At 39.4% G+C, this 25528-nt stretch overlaps 1 protein-coding gene and 1 long non-coding RNA gene across 3 annotated transcripts in view; one reads left to right on the forward strand and one right to left on the reverse strand.

The window, feature by feature from the left end:
- Positions 1-13062, reverse strand: part of MCMBP (minichromosome maintenance complex binding protein) — a 44265-nt gene extending 31203 nt beyond the window's left edge. The window contains exon 1 of one of the 2 annotated variants that reach the window (XM_036898684.2): positions 12707-13059. In XM_036898684.2, the coding sequence (XP_036754579.1) occupies positions 12707-12764 (58 nt within the window). In that variant the 5' untranslated portion in view covers positions 12765-13059. Of the gene's footprint in view, positions 1-12706 lie in introns of both variants that reach the window. The other variant, XM_036898685.2, reaches the window with a different exon arrangement.
- Positions 13063-13186: 124 nt separating this feature from the next.
- LOC118919056 (uncharacterized) lies at positions 13187-18541 on the forward strand. The gene is made up of 3 exons (XR_005027356.2): positions 13187-13466; positions 14039-14157; positions 17049-18541. It is a non-coding gene; the product is annotated as an uncharacterized LOC118919056 (long non-coding RNA).
- Positions 18542-25528: the final 6987 nt, after the last annotated feature.

Consider the following 25528-nt stretch of genomic DNA (forward strand, 5'->3'; position numbering starts at 1 on the left):
ATCCACTTCTATGTAAAGTCTGCTGAAATTTTTATTAAGGTTGTATTGAATCTATAGGTTTATTTGGGGAGAACTAACGTCTCAACAACACTGAGTCTTCCAATCTATAAACTTTTCCATGGGGGGCACATAATCAATAAGCCCATATAGATCCCATTTGTGTTTTCCTCATGATTCACTGTGTGTCCTTATTTTGCTGCCGTAATAAACCTTAGCCATGAGTATAACTACATACTGAATCACGTAAATCCTAGGCAATCTCTAAAAGGGTGGGGGTCTTGGGAAACCCAATCCACAAGTGTATCAATACTTCATTTCTTTCAGTTGCTGAGTAGTATTCCACGTACAGTTGAACCACAATTTGTTTTTCCATTTACCCACTGAAGGACATTCCTCCAGGTTTTGATAGCTATGACCAAAACAACTATAAACATTTGTGTACAAGTGTGTGAACATAAGTTTTAGGTTCTCTAGGTAAAAACCTAGCAACAGGATGACTGAGTATATGGTAAATGTATGATTAACTTTTAAGATTCTGCCTATTCTCCAGAGTGGCTGTACCTCATTCTGCACTCTCATGAGCCTTGTATAAGAGAGCCAATGTATTTGTAACCTTGCCAGTACTTGGTATTGTCACTGCTGTTTTTTTTCAATTTTAGCTGTTCTAATAGATATGAGTAGCTCATCCCAGTTTAAACTTATTTTCCTTGTTGCTAACAATATTCAACTAGTAAGGTGTCTATGTATGTCTTTTGCTCCTTTTAAAAACTGGGTTAATGATCATTGTGTTTTCTTTATATATTCTGGGTACAAGTCCTTTATATGACTTTCAAATATATTCTCCTGGTCTATAGCTTGTCTTTTCATTCTTCTAATAGTACCTTTTGTAGAAGAAAGTTTTTAGTTTTGATGATGCCCAATTTATCAAGTTTTGTTTTATGCATTGTGCATCTGGTGTATGTCTGAGAACTCATTGTCAAACCCTAGGTCACAAAGATCTTCTATTTTCTTATAGTTTTATACTTAGAACTATGATCCATTTTGAGTTAATTTTTGTATAACATGAGATTTATAGGTTAAAACTCACATTTTTGTATATAAATATCTAACTACTCCAACACCTTCATTGAAAAGAATATTCTTTTCCATTGAATTGCCTTTGTACTTTGTCAAAATACAATTAAGGCCAACAGGGATGAATCTTAAAAATATTATGCTAAGGTAAATAATCTAGACAGAAGAGGACAAATATTGTATAATTCCACTTATATGAGGTACCTGGAATAGGCAAATATATAGAAACAAAAATTAGAGTACAGGTGTGGGTAGGAGACACAGGAGAGAGGGAGATGAGTCAGGAAAGTGATAGCTTGGGTGAATCTGGATAATACGTGGTTGTGACAGACAAAAGCCTGTCATCACGTCCCCTCCGCAATGTCCACAACCTAATTCCCAGAACCTGTGAATATATTATATTACAAGGCAAAGAGGAATTTAGGTAGAGGATGGAATTAGAGTTGATAATCATGTGTCTTTAAAACAGGAAGATAATCTATATGGTCCACTGTAATGTCGAGTCCTTAAATGCAGAAGAGGAAGGTGGAAGAGGAAGTCAGAGTAAGACGTGAAGAGAACTCAACCAGCTACCGCTGGCTTTGAAGATGGAAGGGGGACTTCTTGCCTAGAGCATCCATAACGGAGCACAGTCCTGTCAATAACTTGATTTTATCCCAGTAAGACCCCCATCATTCTGGCCTCCAGAACTATAAATAAATCTATATTGTTTTGAGCAAAGTGGTGATTTGTTACAGCAGAAATAAGAAACTAACATTGTTTTTTCAGGAATTGGTCCATTTCATCTAAGTTGTTGAATTTATATCCACAGAACTATCTTATACTATCCTTTTCATGTCTGTGCAATCATAGTGCTATCTCCTGCTTCATTCCTGATATTGGTAATTTGGGTCTTTTTTTTTCCTTTGCTAGTCTGGCTATAGGCTTATGAATTTTACTGATCCTTTTTGTTTAAAAAAAAACAACCCACAGCTTTGGTTTTCATTGATTTTCTTTTTTTCTTCTGTATTCAACTTCATTTCTGCTCGATGTTTATTAGTTCCTTTCCTCTCTTTGACTTGGGTTTATTTGCTCTTCACTTCTATTTCCATAAGATAGAAGCTTATGTAAGGTAGAAGACCATCTCTTCTAGTAAATGCACTAATGCCTCTTAGCATATCTTTGGCTATATCCCACAAGGTTTGATGTACTGTGTTTTCATTTTTGTTTAGTTCAAAATAATTTAAAATTTCCCTTGAGGCTTCTTTTCAATCCATAAATTGTTCAGAGGTGTTATTTCCACAAGTCTGAATTTTCTTGTCATCTTTTTGTTACTGATTTCTAATTTTATTATGCCCAAAGAACATATTTGGTGATCTCAGTTCTTTTAGGTCAATGTGTTTTATGACCCAGGATGTGACTTATCTTGGTAAATGTTCCACACGCATTTGCTCTGCTGTTGTTGAGTGGTGTTCTGGTTGACAGTGGTGTCCAGTTCTTCTGTATCTTTGCTAATTTTCTACCCACTAGTTTTATAGAGTACTAAAAAAGGAGTAGTAAAATCTCCAATTATAATTACAGATTTGCCTATTTCTCCTTTCATTTCTGTCAGTTTTTATTTCACATATTTTGAAGCTCTCTTGTTAGGTGAATTTACATTTATGTCTTCTTGGTGAATTGATTATTTTATCATTATGTGATATATCTCTTGCTATCTTTCCACACAACTTTTCTTAAAAATATTTTAAAATTTAAAAAGAGAATCCAATAAAGAGGAAGACATGAGATCCAAGAAACAAAATTAACTCATGAATGCAATGGAAAAAAATCCCAAACATGACAATTAAGCAACAAACCTAAAAAACTGGCACAAATTAGAGGAATCATTTGGAGAATTCATTGAAGAACATCCACAAAAAGATAACACTTTTGAGTAAATGACATAATAACATGTTGGAAGAACTTAGTGAAAATGATGTAAAATTTCTGTTCAATAAAAAGAAATGCAATAATACAAATATAAGTAAATAAAATTTAAACACACTACTGCTCAAGAAAATACAAGAAACATGCACCCAAAAGCATAGCCTCAAAGAACATAAACAACTCTTAGAACTAAAGAGAATAACAAACAAAACAGCAATCACAATTAGAGACTTTAATACAGCCCTCTCAGAAATGTAAATCAAGCAAAAAACACAAAAATAAATATATATAACAGATATAGGATAATCAGCTCCCCAATATACACATACATCCAAACACAGAGTGTATTTTTTAGTACATGTAATGGTCACAAAAAGTTCTATGCACTAGTCACAGAGGACATCTCCATAGCTGTCAGATGTATATGCTCTACCCAAAATGTGACAACAACTCAATACAGGAAAGCTTAAAACATCAGCACCCTCATATCTGTATGATTTTAGAAAACAAACCCACATTACCAAATAATCCTTAATTTAGAGAGGAATTTGTAATTACAAAATTATATCAGATGGATAACAAAGAAAGCCATTAATGACAATAATAAACAAAACAGGTTACTGTTTGTGGAATACTTAATCAGTATTGAGAAAGTTACAGCTTTGAATACATTTATCAAGTACCAAGAAAGAATATGGAAATAGATGAGTGTATCAGTAGTCAACTTAAGAAGCTAGAAAAAAAGAGAAATAGAACAAACTCAAAGAATAAGAAAAGAAATAAAACTAAGGGCACACATCAATGATATGAAGGCAAAAACACCAATATAAATGATTAATATTAAAATAGACAAATTTTCTGGTAAGCTTATTCAGGTGAAAAAGAAAGATAATATAAACAAAGAATGAATACAATCACACAAATAAATAAGATACAAATAAAATACAATACTAATAGGAACAAAGAAGAAATGCTACAGATGAGAGAGATACTAAAAACTCTATTATAAACCATATACTAATAAATCTGAAAATTCAGATGAAATGGATAAATTTCTGAAAGAATGCTAATTGCCAAACTTGGCACAAGACTGGAAGACTTAGTTCTTTTTTTTATCACAAACTGACCAAAGAACATTATATGTCTAATATCAGTATAAGAAAAATAAAAGAAACATTAGCTGATTCTTCTTCCCAACCCCTTAAAGTCCTAAGTCCATATACTTTTGCAGTTTCTGGCCAAGTTCATAAAAGATAAAGATTCGAAAATCCTATATAAACCATTATAATGGAGTACTCATAAAAGAGATCATAATCAAGTGGTGCTTACTGCAATAACATGAGAAGAGTTTATTATCAGAACACCTATTAGTGCAATCTACCACATTAAAACATTAAAGAAAAAAAAATATGACCACCCAAAAGAATAGAAAACTAAGCATTCAATAAAGTGTAAAACCTATCTTATGATGAAAAATTACAAACTACGGCTTGAGAATAAATTTTGATATGGTAAGAGATTTGACCTTGATTCTTGAAATACTGTCCTTAAAGAAAAATAATTTAATGACAAGATTATATTTCCTTCCCCAATGGCCTAAATACCCTAGTATATCCTTCAGGGAAAAAAATTATACAATCACATTATAAAGACTATTCACTAGATTTTTAACCTTTCAATACAATCAAAGCACTAAGGAATTGTAGTTACAGAGTGTAAAAGTATTATAAACTTTTGTAACCCAATGACTGACACAAATTGGGTAGAAGCAATGAAGGGCAGTATAGAGACACTAATTTCCTCATAAAGTAAAAGCCCTGAAATGGTACCTAAAGTTGCTGGAGGGAAAGAGATTTTTAGAATATGCCCTTAAATTTAGAAGAAAAGCAATAGAATAATTAAAAATAAGTGAGAAGCCAGGAGCTTCCCATTAAGATTGAGAACAAGGCAAGATGTTCTCTCTCACTACTCCCTTTCAGCATTGTACTGGAAGTCCTAATGTATTAAGGGAAAAAAAAAAAAGAAATAAAAGGTATACTGATAGAGAAGAAAAAATAAAGCTGTCTTTATTTACAGATAACATGACTTTCTATGCAGAAAATCCAAAAGACTGAACAAAAAACCTCCTAAAACTAGTAAGTTATAACGGCAAGGTTGTAAGAAGTAAGGTTATACAAAAATATACAAGTCAATCACTTTCCTATATACTACCAATGAACAAGTGCAATTTGAAATTTAAAACAATACCATTTAGATTAGCATTACCCAAATGAAATTCTCTAGTATAAATCTAACAAAATGTAGGAGCTAAATGAGGAAAACTTACTGAACTCTAATGAAAAAAATGAAGGAACTAAATAAATGGAGAGATGTTCCATGTTCATGGATAGGAAGACCCATATATTGAATGTCAATTCTTCCCAACTTGATCTATAGATTCAACACAATTCCAATCAAAACACCAACAAATTATTTTGTGGGTATCAACAAACTGATTCTTAAGTTTATATGGAAAAGCAAGAGATCCAAATGACCAACACAATATTGAAGAACAACCAACTCAAACTCAACAATAAGAAAATGAACTCAATGAAAAAAATGGGCCAAAAATCTGAACACCTTATCAAAGAAAATATATAGGTGGCAAATAAGTATATGAAAAGATGTTTCACATTATATATCATTAGGGTAATGCAAATTAAAATGAGAACACTACACACCAAAATCCAGAACAAATGACAACACCAAATGCTGGAGAGAATGTGGAACAACAGGAACACTCATTCATTGCTGGTGGTAATGTAAAATGGCACAGCCACTCTCTGGAAGACAGTTTGATAATTTCTTACAAAACTGAACATACATACTCTAAACATACTACTACCCAGCAAGCACACTCCTTGGTATTTACTCAAAGGACTTGAAAACTTACGTTCACACAAAAAAGAAACTCTATATGGATGTTTACAGCAGCTTTATTAGTAACTGCCACAACTTGGAAGCACCCAAAATGTCCTTCAGTAGGCAAATGAATAAGTAAACTGTGGTACATTCAAATGATGGCAGAGTATTCAGTGCTAAAAAGATATGAGTATTAAGCTAGGAAAAGACATGGAGGAAACCTAAATGGATGTTACTAAATGAAAGAAGTAATGTAGCCAATCTGAAAATGGTACATGCTACAACCATATGACACTGGAAAAGGCAAAACTATGAAAACAATAAAAAGACCAGTGGTTGCCAGGGGTTAGAGGGGAGAGAGGGATGGATGGCTGGAGCACAGAGGATTTTTTGGGGCAGTAAAACTATTCTGTATTATACCATGATTATGGACAAGTATGTAAAACACATACCCCTTATTATCCCCCATATAGCCTCCCCTATTATCAATATCCTCCACCAGAGTGGTACATTTGTTACAGTTGATGTTTAGGATGTTCAGTATTTAAAACAGAGAAAGAATGTGAAATGAGAGGTACAGTAGGTGCAAATTTTAGTTCATAGATGAAATACTTTACTGAATTTGAACAGTATATTTAATACTCAAATATATTCTTTCGCTGTTGTTTGCTTTAAACTAAAGAATAAATTGAGAAAACACATTAGTGACAAACATCAGTGACATGACTTGAGAATTGCCTAACTTGGGACTTTTGCAGATATTTCAATTTTATTAGAATTCACCTATAAGTCACCAAACAATTGTATATATAAAATATTATTATATCAAACTATAACCTAAAGATCAACATTCAAACCATTACATTGATATAAATACTGAGTAAATAGTTGAGCTTTTTTGTCTTGCAGGAACTTGGAAAGTTCTTCTTAATTCAAAGAATCATATAATTAAAATAAAATCATTTCAAATCTGAAGTGCAGAACTCACACCAACAAGAAACACCATCTACACAGTGGAAGTCACACACACAATTCTCAAATGAGGGTGGATGGGAGAAGAAGGGGATAGAAGCAATGTCTGGATCTAATTTTAAATATGTAATACCTTAGTAAGTGTATAGTTTCACCTCATGATTATTACTGAAAATAATTCTGTAGTAGAAAATAGGGAGGTATTTTTTAAAAATGACCACTCAGCCAAGCACCGAGAGTATGATCTCAATGATAAGTCTGAGTTTGGGGGTCTATAACCTTATCTGCTATTACCAAAAGAACTAAAAGCACTGCAGATTCAGTGTAATCTTTATCGAAATGCTCACTGCCTTTTTTTCAGAAATGAACAATCTGATTCTAAATTCATACGGAAACACAAGGGACTCTGACGAGCCAAAAAGGAACAAAGTTGGAGGACGCACACTTCCTGATTTCAAAACTTGTTGCAAAGTTACAGTAATCAAGACAAAATGATACTGACATAATAAATAAGTAGACCAATGGAATTGAGAGTTCAGATGTGAAGTCACACATCTACGGTCAAATGATTTTTTTGATAAACGTGCCAAAACTATTCAGTTAGGGAAAGAACAGTCTTTTCAACAAAAGGTGCTAGAGAGCTTCCAGGTTGGTGAATATATTACATGCTGGGAGGGTAGCCCTGTTCCCAGAAGACAGAAGTTTCTGTAGGAGGGATTCTTTCGGACTTCACCCTATGTACCTCTTCATCTAGCTGTTCACCTATATACTTTACAATACCCTTTATAATAAACTAGTAAATGCAAAAAGTAAACTAAAAACAAATGGTGCAGGACAAGTAGATAGCCACATGCAAAGTATGAACCTGGATCCCTATCTCAAACCCTATACAAAAATTAATTCAAAATGAATCAAACACCTAAATGTAAGAGCTAAAACTATAAAACTCCTAGAAAGAACATAGGTGTGAATCCTTGTAACCTCCCATTAGACAGTGGGTTTTGAAACATGGCACCATAAGCAACCAAAGGAAAAAAGATAAATTGGGCTTCATTAAAATCAAACACTTGTGCTTTGAGACATTATCAAGAAAGTGAGAAGATAATCCACAGAATGGGAAAAAATATTTGCAAATCATATATCTAATAAGGGTCTAGTATACAGAATGAAGAACTCAACAAAAAAAGACAAAACCCAAATTAAAAATTTTGCAAAGGGTTTGAATTGACATTTCTCCAAAGTTATACGAATGGCCAATATGCATATTAAAAGATGCTATTATCATTAGTTACTAGGGAAATGCAATCAAAATCACAACTGAGATATCACTTCACACCCACTAAGACTGCTATAATAAAACAACAGAAAATAATAAGTGTTGTAGAGGACCTAAGAAATTGGAAACCTCATCCATTGCTGGTGGACATATAAAATAATGCAGACACTTTGGAAAACAATTCAACAGTTCCTCAAAAATATTAAATATCAAATTACCATATGACCCAACAATACTACTCCTAAGTATAAACTCAAGAGATGTGAAAACATATATTCACACAACATGTACACAAGTATTTGTAGCAGCGCTATTCACAATAGCCAAAAACCTTCCAGTGTCTACACACGTGAAGAACAGATAAACAAAATGTGGTACTATCCATACAATGGAATAGTATTTTCAGTCATAAAAAGAAGGCAATGCTGATACATGGATGAATCTTGAAAATATGACGCTAAGTGAAAATCTAGACACAAAAGGCCACATGTTGTATGATGCCATTTACATGACATGTCCAGAATAGGTAAATCATCAATAGAAGTAGATTAGTGAGTGCCAGAGGATATAGGGAATTAGGAGTGACTGTAACAGTTACAGGGTTTCTTTTGGGGGGACAGAAATGATAGTGCTGATAGTTGAACACCATTGTGAATTGTACATTTTAAGATGGTGAATTTTATGTTACATGAGTTATATCTCAATGAGAAAAACTGCAAAGAAAAAAGAACTAAAAGCAGAAGCAATTAAGTGGTTACTGCAGCAGGGTAAGAGCACACTTTCACTCTTCATTTAATACCATCACGTTGTTTTTTTGTAACCTACAAGTTGTTATTTATAAATTTAAAATTCATTTGCATGTATTTGTCTTTTGCCACAGCTGCCCAATCCATTCTTCTCTGAGAAGTTGCCCCACTGCTGAGGTGTGGCCCTCAACAGTCATCAGTGTCCCACATAACTCTGTGCCTGGGTCAGAGCCCCACAGAGATACGCTGAACTGAAGTATTTCTAAATCTTAATTTAAGCCTTTGGACTTCAATGCCCTGTATAAAAAAAAAAAATCACTTTAAAACAACTTCCTACTAAACCAAAAACTGTTTACAAGTTTAACATGAATGTACTCCTGAATCCAGGCTGGGCCAGTCAGATGCTCTAAACCGAGAATATGGCATTAAGAAAAGATGCTTTAACTACTGTGGGTTGGGACTGCGAACAGGGGATTTGGGAGCTGTGTGGCTGAGTTAGACAAAGTTCTAGTGCAGAGAACATAGCCTAAGGGTGAAAACTGAGAAGATGTGCTGGGATTCCCACTAACTTTCCAGTTCAACTCTACTCAGCAGGCTCTTGGGATACTCAGACACTGTCTCTGCCTTTGGGTTCTGTAGCCTTACAACAAATCCCTCTATTTTAGTGCCTACCAAGGGCTGGATGGTAGGAGTGAGACACAGTGGGTACAGATAAAAGGGGGTGAATTATCTGTTTAGAATCATGGTGACAACAGAAAAGTAGACTTTCAGTTGATATTATTATTGCTTTAAATTCTATAAAATGCTAGTGATAAAGTACTCTTCCCTGCCCTCCTCCCACACACTACTGATCTTTTTTGCATGCGCTAGTCTATTTTAGTTGTTCGATTCAACCAAAGTACTTTGAATGTAACTAAAAATCATGATCTTGGCTCAACCAATAATCGAAAGAGAAAACAGTGAAAGAAATGAGTTGATAAGCATTCCCACATATTCTGAAATTAACAGTTATCAGTTCAAGTAAGGAAATTTCTTTTAAATAAAAAATGAGTTAAAAAAAAGGAAGCATACAAAACTTTTTTAAACTTAACATTCCTGCCTTTGTTAAAGGTCATCAATTTGATATGTGTCCCTAAATTAACAATCACTGTGGGGACAAAGCCACTACTTTATGCACATAACAAGAGCCCCACAGAGATATGCTGAACTGAAGTATTTCTAAATCTTAATTTAAGCCTTTGGACTTCAATGGCCTGTATATAAAATCTTTTAAACTGGAACTGAAAGACTGAAGGCACTTTATGAACACTTACAGGGAAAAAAACATGTGAACAACTGTAATACGACAGATACAAATTCAAAACACAGACTGATTCACTGAGATGAATTATGACTCATATAATTATGATTGAGCATTCACAGAATTTCAAAGTTTCTTATCTGAACCAAGAAGAAAGAATTATAATTTGCATGTGAAAATAACTCATACCTGGTATGATCACAAATTCTCTGAATCAATGTAAGGTCCACTAGGGTTGTCCTAAGTTTGAGATTTGTAGTAACCATCCCAATGGACACCACTTCTGATCCTCTGTTCAACAAACATTCACTGAATACTTTCATTGGACAGGTGTAATCTAGACAATGAGGGCACACTGGTGAATAAGGCAGCAGGCTCTGAATTCACAAAATCTAGGAAAGGAACCTAAGAAACCAGTGATCTTAACAATGCCTTACATGCTAATTTCCAGGACACACAGGACCTTCAGTAATAGGGAGCTAGGGGTTCCCAAGGAAGAGTAAGAGTTAGCCAGGAAAGTGGAAGTGAAACGGGAAGCAGGGACCAAGCAAAGTAAACAGCCAGGGCAGAACCTAAAGGCAGGGTTAAAAATGAGGGGGAATGTACTGATGAGTCTGAGAGGTAGACAGGGGTAGAGCTAACAAAGGCCTTACAAACCACAACAGACATACATTACTTTTCTATCTGGGGAAAAAAATCATTTTAAAACAACTTCCTACTAAACCAAAAACTGTTTACAAGTTTAACACCTGACTTAACTCCTCACACAAACTTACTGGTAATGCTGTTATTATAAAGGTATTCAATATATTCACAGTGATAGGAAAATATAGCAAAAATATATACTTATATTTCAGGATCGCTTTTACAAAAATCATGACTGTTAAGACAGTATTAGTTTCTTTTCTATAAGACACAACCTATATGGGGAAATAAGACATTCTAAGAGGAGTGTATCAATAAGGTCCAGGTCTTCCCACAACAATTCATAAAATTTACAAAATACTGTAAAGTCAGTGTTTAATATCCAAATTATACCTTCTCTGCACTAATGAGATGTGCCCTTAAGATCACACATAAAATGTGATACAAATACATTCAAATCTTTATCAAAATAAAATTATCTCACTTATACAGCAAGACTACAGTAATGGAGTATTTCTCATTAACTTTCGAAGTTTCAGTAACTGGAGCTTCACCGTATAAGCAACAAAACTTTTTACTTTTGAAGGATTTTTCTAAAAACTATCTATGCATCTGCACCCTTGTAAACCAACCGTGCAGGTTTAACCTTCATTCCACATTTTGGGGCCATTATTTTTGGACATCAGTTATGGACTTATTGGAGGGATATATGCTCTTCCTTAAAGCACCCTTGATGAATATACAGTGATTTTTTTCCCCCACCTTTTTAGAAGATATATACATAGCTTTTCATTTCTTCTTTATCAGGTTGTCAGTGCTCAGTGGCTTTAATCCTGATGCCTACCCAGACCGTCTTCTGATTTGCTGCCTCCTAGTTTCAGCTTGGGAAACCAGGTAACTAAATTAGTTCAAATTATAGGGAAAATGAATGAAGAGTTGTTCGTTGAGTCTCTCCTACAAGAAATAACATACATCTTCCGCCCGTGGTTTCGGCTGCTAGGGACTACTTAGCTTCTTACTGGGCGTTCTCACTTAATGTCCCACGATGTCTTAAACGAGCTAAGCCCACCCTACAACTCTACCTTCCCTCCCGACAAGTCAGGTGCTACGATCTACAGTGATTTCTGGTTGGACTTGCCTCCAACCACTCCTACGTGTAAAAAAACATTGCGGGGGAGGGTATCAAAATGCCCAATTTACTGCAAACAAATCTAAATTTTTCTTCGTATACCCCAGCACAAAAGTAGCATTAACAGTAACAAGTAAAAGGTACTAAGCGTGCCTGTAGCATTCCAAGCTTTCTGTGTAGGAACTCATCTGAGCAGTTTAACATTTCTGGCTAGCTCTGGCACAAGAGCAGATGTGTTGTTAGGCAGGTTTTAAAGTCATGCTAACAGAAAAATTAAGCTCTTACACCAAGTCTTATCTTGAAAAGAAAGGATGCGTGTAATACAGTAGTTAGAGCCAACTTCTGCCGCGAGCGAGCACTCCCCCGACACACCGGAAGTTTTGAAATATCCTGCAGGCTTCCCACAGGCAAAGTGCTTTTCCTTCACCCCATCTCTGCGAGGCCTCCCGGAGGTCCGAAGACCGCTCGGAGGATGGCCGCATGCGGGGCTCGGGCCCCCAGTGATGCCACCCAGGGGAGCGAGGCCGGCAATCACGGCCGCCGCCCGCAGCTCGTGGCGTAACCTCGGGAGCTCGCGAATCCCGAGTCGGGCAGGTGGGAAGCACCTGCGGCCGGGCCGGGGTGTCTCGGTGCACGCTGAGCAGGCCCGGTTGGCCGTCTCGGCGGCGCGAGCCCTCGAGGTAGCCCCGCGTGGGGCCGGGCCCCGGGCTCCGCAAACTCGCCGGCCCGCGCGATCGGCGCCCAGCGCCGCCACTCACCGAAGAAGCCCTGCACGATCCCAAGCGGGTGGCTGAGCCAATCCTCCCCACAGGGCATCTCGCCGAAGGGCCGGGGCCGGCACGGCCCGGCGTCCTGCGCCGTGGGTCCTCTTCGGGGGCTCGGCCGCTCCTCGCAGGGAGCGCCCTCCCACGCAGGGCGATCCTGGGGCGCGGGCCGCCCGGCCTCCCGCGCGCTGGGAACGGCGGCTGTAGCGGAGGCAGACAAGGAACTGCTGGCGACTGGCGGGCGACGCGTGCGGGCCCCCAGCCTCTACTTCGCACAATGGCGGGAAATAGGTGCCGTCGACCGCGCTGCCTGCGACCTGGGTGGAGCTCGCGCGGGGAGGGGCGCCGGGAGCGCGCTGCGCGGCCCCGAGGGGCGGGAGGAGGGGCGGGCCGGATCGCGGGGGGCGGGGGTGACAGCCGGGGTGGGGCGTGGACGCGACGCGGCGGCGGGGCGGCCGCCATCTTGGAGACGGGCAAAGAGAACGGCACGTCCGGCCTCGGCGATGCTTACGCGCGGAGGCCCGCCTCTGAGACCCAGAGCGGCGTGGTGCCATTTGGCACCGTGTGTTAGTGTGAGGGGGCAAACTCCCGAAGTCTGGTTTGTTGATTACCCACTGCGGGGTCTTGCACACGTCAGAGTTCGCAGCAGCCTAAAAGCACAAGCTCAAAGGAATCACAGCGTCATCTCTGGGCAAAATTAGTGGGTGAAGCAGCCTATGGTGTACGCCCATCTCCTGGTGGCAACTGTTCTCTGGTATGTGGTCCGAAACCCTAGATAGGAACTTTCCCCTCAGCTGGATACATTCACATAAGGGGGACTTTGAAAGACTCCAAGCTTAAAAATAAAGCTGTCAGTTATTTTTACAAGCAAAGTGGGCTTCTTCAGGAACAGCAAAAAATTGCAATACGCGACAAGAACGCAATGGTAAAACCACAAGCGTGTCTGGAGGACAAAGCAGAGGAGGACTTTTTATAGAAGAAAGGGGGAGTTTTGGGAAAAAGTCCATTGGAGGAAACTCACCTATCTTGACTGCTCATTGGCTGAGCTGTAATAACAGTCTTTCATTGGCTGGGCTGTTGCCAGGGGAGGCAGAAACTCTTCCTTCCTCTTACTGGGTGGTAAAGTAGCCAAAATAGTGTAGTGTGGGTGGAAAGCTGTCTTTCTTTGGTGTGCTGTTGACAAGGGAGGGATGAGAGAAGCGGCGGCGAGGTTATGCAATTGGTCAGGAGTGGTAGGGCCTGGGAGCTCCTCCTGCAGTCTCCCAACTCCACCTCTGTGAGGCTTCCCTCTTATCAATTTTCACACTCCCATTGCTGTCATCTTAGACACTGCGGTAGAGACAAGTTCTTACTTGAGCCAAGCTCATAACTGCGAAAACACTCTGGTCCACCTCTTCAAAGAAGCTGGAAACAACCAGGGAGCCTTGGAGAGGTTCCTGCAGAAGGTGTGTCTGAGGATAGCCTCAGAATAAAGATGGTGGCATCTACATACACACAAGATCAAACCTATGGTAAACTTTTAATGAGCAACTCTGGAAAACATCCAAGTTCAATAATGAAACTGTGTGTTCCCTGTAGGTCTGGAATGCATCTGAGAAAACCCTGGTCTCATCTGCTGAAAATACGGTGTTGTTAACAGAGGGAGGGTGATATCAGTGGAGTCTAGAAAGTGGGGAGCTGAAAAACAAGAACTGAATCTTAAGCCTTCCGTAGGGCAAAGGGGGCTGATTTATATTTCTCATTGTTAACTAATTAATTGGCATCCTAGATTTGACATCTGTCTCTTGTGAGTTTGGGTGAGTTGAGAAAACTGAATTTCAAATCCGGGACATTACCACTACTTTGTTCATTCATTCATCCATAGCAAAGATTCTTGCCAACCCCTTGACACTGAATGGAGAAATCCCATATCTTAACTTCGTGCCCAGTAGTACACAAATTAAATGTATGACTTGAAAATGCCTGCTTTTAAATCATAATTTCAGGTTTGCTTAATATGAAATTGCAGCTGGATACCAATTTGTCAGTAGCTAGGCACACTTCAGCTTTTAATTCCTCCCTCTGTACAGTATTTAGTGATTTATAAACAATTACTTGTTTTACTTAGACAGTTGATCCTTCTGAAATGTGATTGTTTTGTAATGTGAATAATTTCACCCTCTAATTTTTCTGTGGCATGACATGTTGAAACTACTACTAAGTAGTTACGAAAGTGTAAGTGGCCCAGGGAAAGTCCATGAGGGTACAATCTCTATAGCAATATTTTTTTCCCCCACCATCAGTAATGGCACTTCCCCCTCCCCCTCCAACCTCAAGTCAGTATTTTTAAGGAGGGTATTAAGTAACCCTGTCTGCAAGTGATTATTAAGGGCCAGTAAAGAAAATGTGACATTACACTAGGACTTGAAAGATAAATAAGAGCTAGGTGAAAAGTGTGAGGGAAAAGTGTGTCTAGTTTAAGAAGACAAAAACTCGTACAGAAAAATTAAAATAATCTCACCTTATTATATGACTTGGCTATTAATAGTGTTTACATAGTCACAAAAATTTAAAAATTTGTTGATCTAACCAACATTATAATTTAACTTTTGTGGAAGGCTAAAAGGGTGAGAAAGATTCATTTATGTAATAAGGACAGAGAAGATCAAAAGGAGAAGTCTTCATCTTTCATCTGGGAAGTCAACACAGAACGCGAAGGGGGAGAAAAGGAAAAGTTAGAAGTGGTGATGTGATCATGTTCATTAGAAATATAGCAATACTGAAAAAAATCAGCTGAGTTGAATGTAGTTGCCTCCAGGATGGAGTAAATGTTTCTTTTAAATATTTGCTAGTTTTCTATGTTATAGTAGTATTTACTACTAAGTCAACCTCAACTGCACTAGCATTTCCACTAGATTTTAAAATCTCTGAAGCAGTGATTTTGATATCTGTATGCTGCTTTATTTCCTAGCACCTAGACCAGTGCCTAGCATACCATAGGTGCTCAACCAATAAATTGTCACTGAATGGATAATGCAAACTTCCCATCAAGTGCCTAAATCTCTTTAGGTATTTAGACCCATCAGTAATTCTATATACTTCATTTTCTTGGATTCTTTCCCAGAGCCTTTTGACCTTTTCCAATCTGGACTTGTTGCTCTCTACTTCTGGTGCAAAACTGTCTTCCTAGATCTCCTACCATCAGTATCCTAAAGATTCTTTTTTCCTCTTTCATCTTTTCATTGAGTTTGAAAAACTCTGTTCCCTCCTTCTTCCATAGCTATAGACAGGTTGACCAGGGAAGAATTTTATTTCCTAGCTATAGAGGTATAGCTGAGCCTGGTTGCCAGCTAGGGAATATGTTTCCCAGCCATCTTTGCAGCTAGGTAGGGCTCTGTTCTTACCAGTGAATCCTGAATGAGCGAGATGTCTGGAATTTCCACCTCAATTTCTTAGAAAAGATTTGGCCACGGTTATATTCTTTTCCCCTTTCTGACAGATGGGTTGGTAAAGACTAGGATGAAGTTATGTTAAAGGCATCCTGGATTTTTATATGAATATTGCATTCTGAGGTCTCTGTTACAGCTGCTAGCATTACTCTGAAATCTTGTATTTTACACTTAAAGCATATCTCAGTTCAGATAGCCACATTCTAGTGCTCAATAGCTACCAGAGTAGATGCATAGGAGAAATAGGAAAAAGTCAATCAATTTGGTATTCAAATCAGACGAGGTAAGAATGTTGTGCAAAAGCATTTTCAACGATTCTGTAAGCTTATAAACTAGAGGATCTAGCCCTGTGGCAAAAGCCAGATCACAGATTTCCCACCTAAGCCCATTGTTTCAGGTGGCTTGAAGTTAACCACCGTTGGGCTGAGAAAAAACTGAACTCAGGTCAGACACGGAAGAACATGGAACTGAGTGAAAGTTAAAATACCAGGAGCCTGGCCTGAAAAAGCCTTCCAGTGTTCTGGCTTTAATGCAGGTCTCAGGCCCCAACATTGTGCCAGCAGGAAGTGGATCACCAAAGCTGTATACAGCCCCGAGAGAGGACAGGCTTCCTAATGTCACTTTAGATATGGCCATGGCTGGTCATGGACAAAGAAAAACCTCCCACAGGGCAAAGCCAGGGTCATGGAGGATTGTGACCTGGGGAGGTATTTCCAGAGGGCCAAACCAGAGGTAACCCAGAAAAACTGTAAAAGTTCTTCACTGTCAGGGCAGGGAGTATTTTCTATTTATGCCTAGGAGGATAGGCATTTCATTTATCAATCATTTCTATGGCCTTCTAAATAGGCATTCATCAATCATTCTATGGAACACTGATTGTTGTGTTTTCCATTCCTCCTTTTCCCCAGTGGGAGTGTCCACTGCAGTTACTCTGTTTTGCTTCATGACTGTCCATTGGGCGTCTTACAGTCACAGCCTGTGATCAACCGCATCTGGACACAATGGAAAGGGCTGAGCTGTCCCAGAGATCCTGGACTTTCAAGCTGGATGCAGCTGGTTGCCTCCCTTGGTGAGGGAGTGCGTTCTATATTTGGGAAGAAAGGTTGGTGTTTGGTGGCCAGCAGGGCGACTGTGGTGGTGATTGTCATTTCCCACCCAAAACCTTCCTCTATAGTCAGAAAATTATAGTTAGGATGTGGTTACTCAGGTGGGGCCCGTATTTCCCAGCTCCTTTGCCCCCAGAGTGCCTACTGTTGAAATTCTCACTGGTGGAATGTGAACAGAAATGCCTTGTGCAACTTTTGCCTCGCTTGTTAAGAGAAGATATTTGTGCCTGAACTGCTCTGACCCTTTCCTGCTGTTTCCTGCTGGCAACAACTAAGCAACCTTGGAAGCCCTATGTTGAGATGAAAAGCTGGACTTCAACGTGTGTTCTTACGTGAGTGAGAAATTAATTTGTATTTTGTTTGAGCCATTGCATCTTAGGGTCTTTTTGTTAAACAGCTTGCATTCCCCTGTTCACCTGTGTTGGACATCATGTTTCTTGTATCCCACACAGGATGACTTTCTTAGTTTATTCCTTTATTTTGGTGGAGCCCCTTGCCTTCTTCCATTTGCTTTTGTGGAAAGTGTGCTCGACAGGTAAGTATTATGAGCTGAGTTCCTTTGCATTTGATCTATTTTTATCCTTCTGGAAACTTTAAGGATCTTCTGTTTGTCTCCAGTGGTCTGGTTTGTGTCTATTTTCAACTATTGTACTGGGAACCCAACCCTTTCAGTCTGGAAACTTGCATTCTTCATTTGTGGAAATGAAATGTTTTTCTTAATGATTCCCTGTTCTGCATTTTCTCTGTCTCTATTATTTGCAGAACTTTTAGTATTCAGACATTGGAGTTCCTTGCCTTGTACTCTACTTTTCTTACATCTCTCCTTCTTTCCATGTGTGTATCTGTGGAGGAAGTTTACTTTTTGGGAAATTTCCTTGTATTTATCTTCCTTCTACTGACTTTCTTGTTACCTGAATGTTTCTTTTCTTTTTAAAATAGCACCCTGGGGGAGGGGCAGAAGATGGCGGCGTGAGTAGAGCAGCGGAAATCTCCTCCCAAAACAACATATATCTATGAAAATATAACAAAGACAACCCTTCCTAGAATAAAGACCAGAGGACACAGGACAATATCCAGACCACATCCGCACCTGAGAGAACCCAGCGCCTCGCGAAGGGGGTAAGATACGAGCCCCGGCCCCGCGGGAGCCGAGCGCCCCTCCCCCCAGCTCCCGGCGGGAGAAGAGCAGGCAGAGCGGGAGGGAGACGGAGCCCAGGACTGCCGAACACCCAGCCCCAGCCATCCGGGCCAGAGTGCAGGGCCCTGGATACTAGGAAAACAGGGCAGCAAGAACAGTGAGCAGGCACTGGAGGCTGGGCGACAGAGGACATAAGAAAAGCGCGCGACCATTTTTTTTTTTGCTTTTTTGCTGTTTTGTTTTGGTGAGCGCTTTTTGGAAGTCTTAAAGGGACAGGGACCCCAATACTAGGGAAACAGGGCAGAAAGACCGGTGAGCAGAGGCCTGAGGCTGGCACCGCAGAATAAAGAAAAACGAACGACCACCTTTTTTTTTTTTTTTTTAAATTAAAAACTTTTTTTTTTTTTAATTAAAAAAATTTTTTTTTCTTTTTTTTTTGGTGGGCGTTGTTTTGTTTTGGCGGGTGCTTTTTGGAAGTCTTAAAGGGGCAGGGCGGGTCACTTAATCCAGAGGTAGGGAATCCGGGATCTCTGGGCACCCTAACCCCTGGGCTGCAGGGAGCAGGGAGGCCCCTTACGGAGATAAATAGCCTCCCAGCAGCTCCTGCTCCAACGCGACTCCACCATTTTGGAGCAGCTGCCCGAGCCAGGCCACGCCCACAGCAACAGCGGAGATTAACTCCATAGCAGCCGGGCAGGAAGCAGAAACCCTGTCTGTGCGCAGCTGCGCAGCACAAGCCACTAGAGGCCGCTGTTCTCCCAGGAGAGGAGGGCCACAAACCAACAAGAAAGGAAGTCCTTCCAGCCGTCACTCGTCCCAGTTCTGCAGACTATTCCTATCACCATGAAAAGGCAAAGCTACAGGCAGACAAAGATCACAGAGACAACACCAGAGAAGGAGACAGACCTAACCAGTCTCCCTGAAAAAGAATTCAAAATAAGAATCATAAACATGCTGACAGAGATGCAGAGAAATACGCAAGAGAAATGGGATGAAGTCCGGAAGGAGATCACAGATGCCAGAAAGGAGATCGCAGAAATGAAACAAACTCTGGAAGGGTTTATAAGCAGAATGGATAGAATGCAAGAGGCCATTGATGGAATTGAAATCAGAGAACAGGAACGCATAGAAGCTGACATAGAGAGAGATAAAAGGATCTCCAGGAATGAAACAATATTAAGAGAACTGTGTGACCAATCCAAAAGGAACAATATCCGTATTATAGGGGTCCCAGAAGAAGAAGAGAGAGGAAAAGAGATGGAAAGTATCTTAGAAGAAATAATTGCTGAAAAGTTCCCCACACTGGGGGAGGAAGTAATCGAACAGACCATGGAAATACACAGAACCCCCAACAGAAAGGATCCAAGAAGGGCAACACCAAGACACATAATAATTAAAATGGCAAAGATCAAGGACAAGGAAAGAGTGTTAAAGGCAGCTAGAGAGAAAAAGGTCACCTATAAAGGGAAACCCATCAGGCTAACGTCAGATTTCTCAACAGAAACCCTACAGGCCAGAAGAGAATGGCATGATATATTTAATACAATGAAACAGAAGGGCCTTGAACCAAGGATACTGTATCCAGCACGACTATCATTCAAATATGACGGTGGGATTAAACAATTCCCAGACAAACAAAAGCTGAGGGAATTTGCTTTCCGCAAACCACCTCTACAGAACATCTTACAGGGACTGCTCTAGATGGGAGCACTCCTAGAAAGAGCACAGCACAAAACACCCAACATATGAAGAACCGAGGAGGAGGAACAAGAAGGGAGAGAAGAAAAGAATCTCCAGACAGTGTATATAACAGCTCAATAAGCGAGCTAAGTTAGGCAGTAAGATACTAAAGAGGCTAACCTTGAACCTTTGGTAACCACGAATTTAAAGCCTGCAATGGCAATAAGTACATATCTTTCAATAGTCACCCTAAATGTTAATGGGTTGAATGCACCAATCAAAAGACACAGAGTAACAGAATGGATAAAAAAGCAAGACCCATCTATATGCTGCTTACAAGAAACTCACCTCAAACCCAAAGACATGTACAGACTAAAAGTCAAGGGATGGAAAAACATATTTCAAGCAAACAACAGTGAGAAGAAAGCAGGGGTTGCAGTACTAATATCAGACAAAATAGACTTCAAAACAAAGAAAGTAACAAGAGATAAAGAAGGACACTACATAATGATAAAGGGCTCAGTCAAACAAGAGGATATAACCATTCTAAATATATATGCACCCAACACAGGAGCACCAGCATATGTGAAACAAATACTAACAGAACTAAAGGGGGATATAGACTGCAATGCATTCATTCTAGGAGACTTCAACACACCACTCACCCCAAAGGATAGATCCACTGGGCACAAAATAAGTAAGGACACGGAAGCACTGAACAACACAGTAGAGCAGATGGACCTAATAGACATCTATAGAACTCTACATCCAAAAGCAGCGGGATATACATTCTTCTCAAGTGCACATGGAACATTCTCCAGAATAGACCACATACTAGGCCACAAAAAGAGCCTCAGTAAATTCCAAAAGATTGAAATCCTACCAACCAACTTTTCAGACCACAAAGGCATAAAACTAGAAATAAACTGTACAAAGAAAGCAAAGAGGCTCACAAACACATGGAGGCTTAACAACACGCTCCTAAATAATCAATGGATCAATGACCAAATCAAAATGGAGATCCAGCAATATATGGAAACAAATGACAACAACAACACTAAGCCCCAACTTCTGTGGGACACAGCAAAAGCAGTCTTAAGAGGAAAGTATATAGCAATCCAAGCATATTTAAAAAAGGAAGAGCAATCCCAAATGAATGGTCTAATGTCACAATTATCGAAATTGGAAAAAGAAGAACAGATGAGGCCTAAGGTCAGCAGAAGGAGGGACATAATAAAGATCAGAGAAGAAATAAATAAAATTGAGAAGAATAAAACAATAGCAAAAATCAATGAAACCAAGAGCTGGTTCTTCGAGAAAATAAACAAAATAGATAAGCCTCTAGCCAGACTTATTAAGAAGAAAAGAGAGTCAACACAAATCAACAGTATCAGAAACGAGAAAGGAAAAATCACGACGGACCCCACGGAAATGCAAAGAATTATTGGAGAATACTATGAAAACCTATATGCTAACAAGCTGGGAAACCTAGGAGAAATGGACAACTTCCTAGAAAAATATAACCTTCCAAGATTGACCCAGGAAGAAACAGAAAATCTAAACAGACTAATTACCAGCAACGAAATTGAAGCGGTAATCAAAAAACTACCAAAGAACAAAACCCCCGGGCCAGATGGATTTACCTCGGAATTTTATCAGACATACAGGGAAGACATAATACCCATTCTCCTTAAAGTTTTCCAAAAAATAGAGGAGGAGGGGATACTCCCAAACTCCTTCTATGAAGCTAACATCACCCTAATACCAAAACCAGGCAAAGATCCCACCAAAAAAGAAAACTACAGACCAATATCCCTGATGAACGTAGATGCAAAAATACTCAACAAAATATTAGCAAACTGATTTCAAAAATACATCAAAAGGATCATACACCATGACCAAGTGGGATTCATCCCAGGGATGCAAGGATGGTACAACATTCGAAAGTCCATCAACATCATCCACCACATCAACAAAAAGAAAGACAAAAACCACATGATCATCTCCATAGATGCTGAAAAAGCATTTGACAAAGTTCAACATCCATTCATGTTAAAAACTCTCAGCAAAATGGGAATAGAGGGCAAGTACCTCAACATAATAAAGGCCATCTATGATAAACCCACAGCCAACATTATATTGAACAGCGAGAAGCTGAAAGCATTTCCTCTGAGATCGGGAACTAGACAGGGATGCCCACTCTCTCCACTGTTATTTAACATAGTACTGGAGGTCCTAGCCACGGCAATCAGACAAAATAAAGAAATACAAGGAATCCAGATTGGTAAAGAAGAAGTTAAACTGTCACTATTTGCAGATGACATGATACTGTACATAAAAAACCCTAAAGACTCCACCCCAAAACTACTAGAACTGATATCGGAATACAGGAAAGTTGCAGGATACAAAATCAACACACAGAAATCTGTGGCTTTCCTATACACTAACAATGAACCAACAGAAAGAGAAATCAGGAAAACAATTCCATTCACAATGGCATCCAAAAGAATAAAATACCTAGGAATAAACCTAACCAAAGAAGTGAAAGACTTATACTCTGAAAACTACAAGTCACTCTTAAGAGAAATTAAAGGGGACACTAACAGATGGAAACTCATCCCATGCTCGTGGCTAGGAAGAATTAATATCGTCAAAATGGCCATCCTGCCCAAAGCAATATACAGATTTGATGCAATCCCTATGAAACTACCAGCAACATTCTTCAATGAACTGGAACAAATAATTCAAAAATTCATATGGAAACACAAAAGACCCCAATAGCCAAAGCAATCCTGAGAAAGAAGAATAAAGTAGGGGGGATCTCACTCCCCAACTTCAAGCTCTACTATAAAGCCATAGTAATCAAGACAATTTGGTACTGGCACAAGAGCAGAGCCACAGACCAATGGAACAGACTAGAGAATCCAGACATTAACCCAGACATATATGGTCAATTAATATTTGATAAAGGAGCCATGGACATACAATGGCGAAATGACAGTCTCTTCAACAGGTGGTGCTGGCAAAACTGGACAGCTACATGTAGGAGAATGAAACTGGACCATTGTCTAACCCCATATACAAAAGTAAACTCAAAATGGATCAAAGACCTGAATGTAAGCCATGAAACCATTAAACTCTTGGAAGAAAACATAGGCGAAAACCTCTTAGACATAAACATGAGTGACCTCTTCTTGAACATATCTCCCCGGGCAAGGAAAACAACAGCAAAAATGAGTAAGTGGGACTATATTAAGCTGAAAAGCTTCTGTACAGCAAAAGACACCATCAATAGAACAAGAAGGATCCCTACAGTATGGGAGAATATATTTGAAAATGACACATCCGATAAAGGCTTGACATCCAGAATATATAAGGAGCTCACACGCCTCAACAAACAAAAAACAAATAACCCAATTAAAAAATGGGCAGAGGAACTGAACAGACAGTTCTCCAAAAAAGAAATACAGATGGCCAACAGACACATGAAAAGATGCTCCACATCGCTAATTATCAGAGAAATGCAAATTAAAACTACAATGAGGTATCACCTCACACCAGTAAGGATGGCTGCCATCCAAAAGACAAACAACAACAAATGTTGGCGAGGCTGTGGAGAAAGGGGAACCCTCCTACACTGCTGGTGGGAATGTAAACTAGTTCAACCATTGTGGAAAGCAGTATGGAGGTTCATCAAAATGCTCAAAACAGACTGACCATTTGACCCAGGAATTGCACTCCTAGGAATTTACCCTAAGAACACAGCAATCAAGTTTGAGAAAGACAGATGCACCCCTATGTTTATTGCAGCACTATTTACAATAGCCAAGAATTGGAAGCAACCTAAATGTCCATCAATAGATGAATGGATAAAGAAGATGTGGTACATATACACAATGGAATACTACTCAGCCATAAGAAAAGGGCAAATCCAATCATTTGCAGCAACATGGATGGAGCTGGGGGGTATTATGCTCAGTGAAACAAGCCAAGCGGAGAAAGAGAAATACCAAATGATTTCACTTATCTGTGGAATATAAGAACAAAGGAAAAACTGAAGGAACAAAACAGCAGCAGAGTCGCAGAACTCAAGAATGGACTAACAGGTACCAAAGGGAAAGGGACTGGGGAGGATGGGTGGGTAGGGAGGGATAAGGGGGGGAGAAGTAGGGGGGTATTAAGATTAACATACATGGGGGGGTAGGAGAAAAGGGAGGTCTGTACAACACAGAGAAGGCAAGTAGTGATTCTACAACATTTTGCTATGCTGATGGACAGTGACTGTAAAGGGGTTTATAGGGGAGACCTGGTATAGGGGAGAGCCTAGTAAACATAATATTCGTCATGTAAGTGTAGATTAGTGATACCAAAAACAAAGCAAAAAAAAAAAAAAAGGGGCAGTTCCTGTGTGGTAACCTCCAACGAGTTCTACACAAGGGTATAAAGGGCATATAAAAGTGTAGGCAAAGGGTCTGTTTGTGTTTATACAGAGGATCAAAGCCTAATTGGGCTACCCCGAAAATGAACTAAGATACGATATGAAAAAGAACTTCCAACATCTGCACTCTCTGGAAGACTCATGCCAGAAGATGATCATCAAAACACCCCAACAAAGATCCACGCACTGCTACAGCTGTAGATGCACTCATCCCACCAGTTCCTGGACTTGCCATGGGAATGAGGAAGGAGATATCTAAGCTGGCCTGTGCATACAGTAAAACAACAAATTTGACTGGATCTATACTGTTGGAACTCAACCAAGAATTTGGAGAAGTGCAAATTGTAGCGCTCCAAACTCTTACAACTACAGACTATTTACTGTTAAAAGAACATATGGCATGTGAACAGTCCCCAGGAATGGGTTGTTTTAATTTGTCTGATTTCTCTCAGACTGTTCAAGTTCAGTTGGACAATATCCACCATATCATAGATAAGTTTTCACAAATGCCTAAGGTGCCTTAATGGTTTTCTTGGTTTCACTGGAGATGGCTGGTAATTACAGATATGCTTTGGTTATGTAACTATACTCCTATTATGTTAATGTGTGTGCGCAATTTAAGTAGTAGCTTAAAACGTATATATGCTGAAGTTACTCTACAAGAAGATATGTCAAAGAAATAATCAATCTTCCCATGTTTTCTTCCGTCTGCTACTTCTATAGCTTTTCTTCTTCCTTCCTAATTACAACCCTTAAATAGAATTCGTGCCTCATATCAAATTTACCGAGTATCATAACTCCTCCAAGTGGTAAAGATACCTGAAGACAAATGCTGGGCATAGAAGCCACAGGGCATAAATATGCAAAGAAGTAAAAAGCTAACCTTTTCAAACAATAAGGCTTCCCTCTCACTTACCAACTTCACATTTCCCTGTATGGCCCCGGAAGATGACTGGTTAGCCAGAGACGGGTAAGATTCCTCAAGGGAGGAACAACCTAAGACAGGCACAGTCGCGGGGGGGCCAT

This window comes from Manis pentadactyla, chromosome 8 (genome assembly GCF_030020395.1).
Source record: "Manis pentadactyla isolate mManPen7 chromosome 8, mManPen7.hap1, whole genome shotgun sequence".
NCBI lineage: Eukaryota > Metazoa > Chordata > Mammalia > Pholidota > Manidae > Manis > Manis pentadactyla.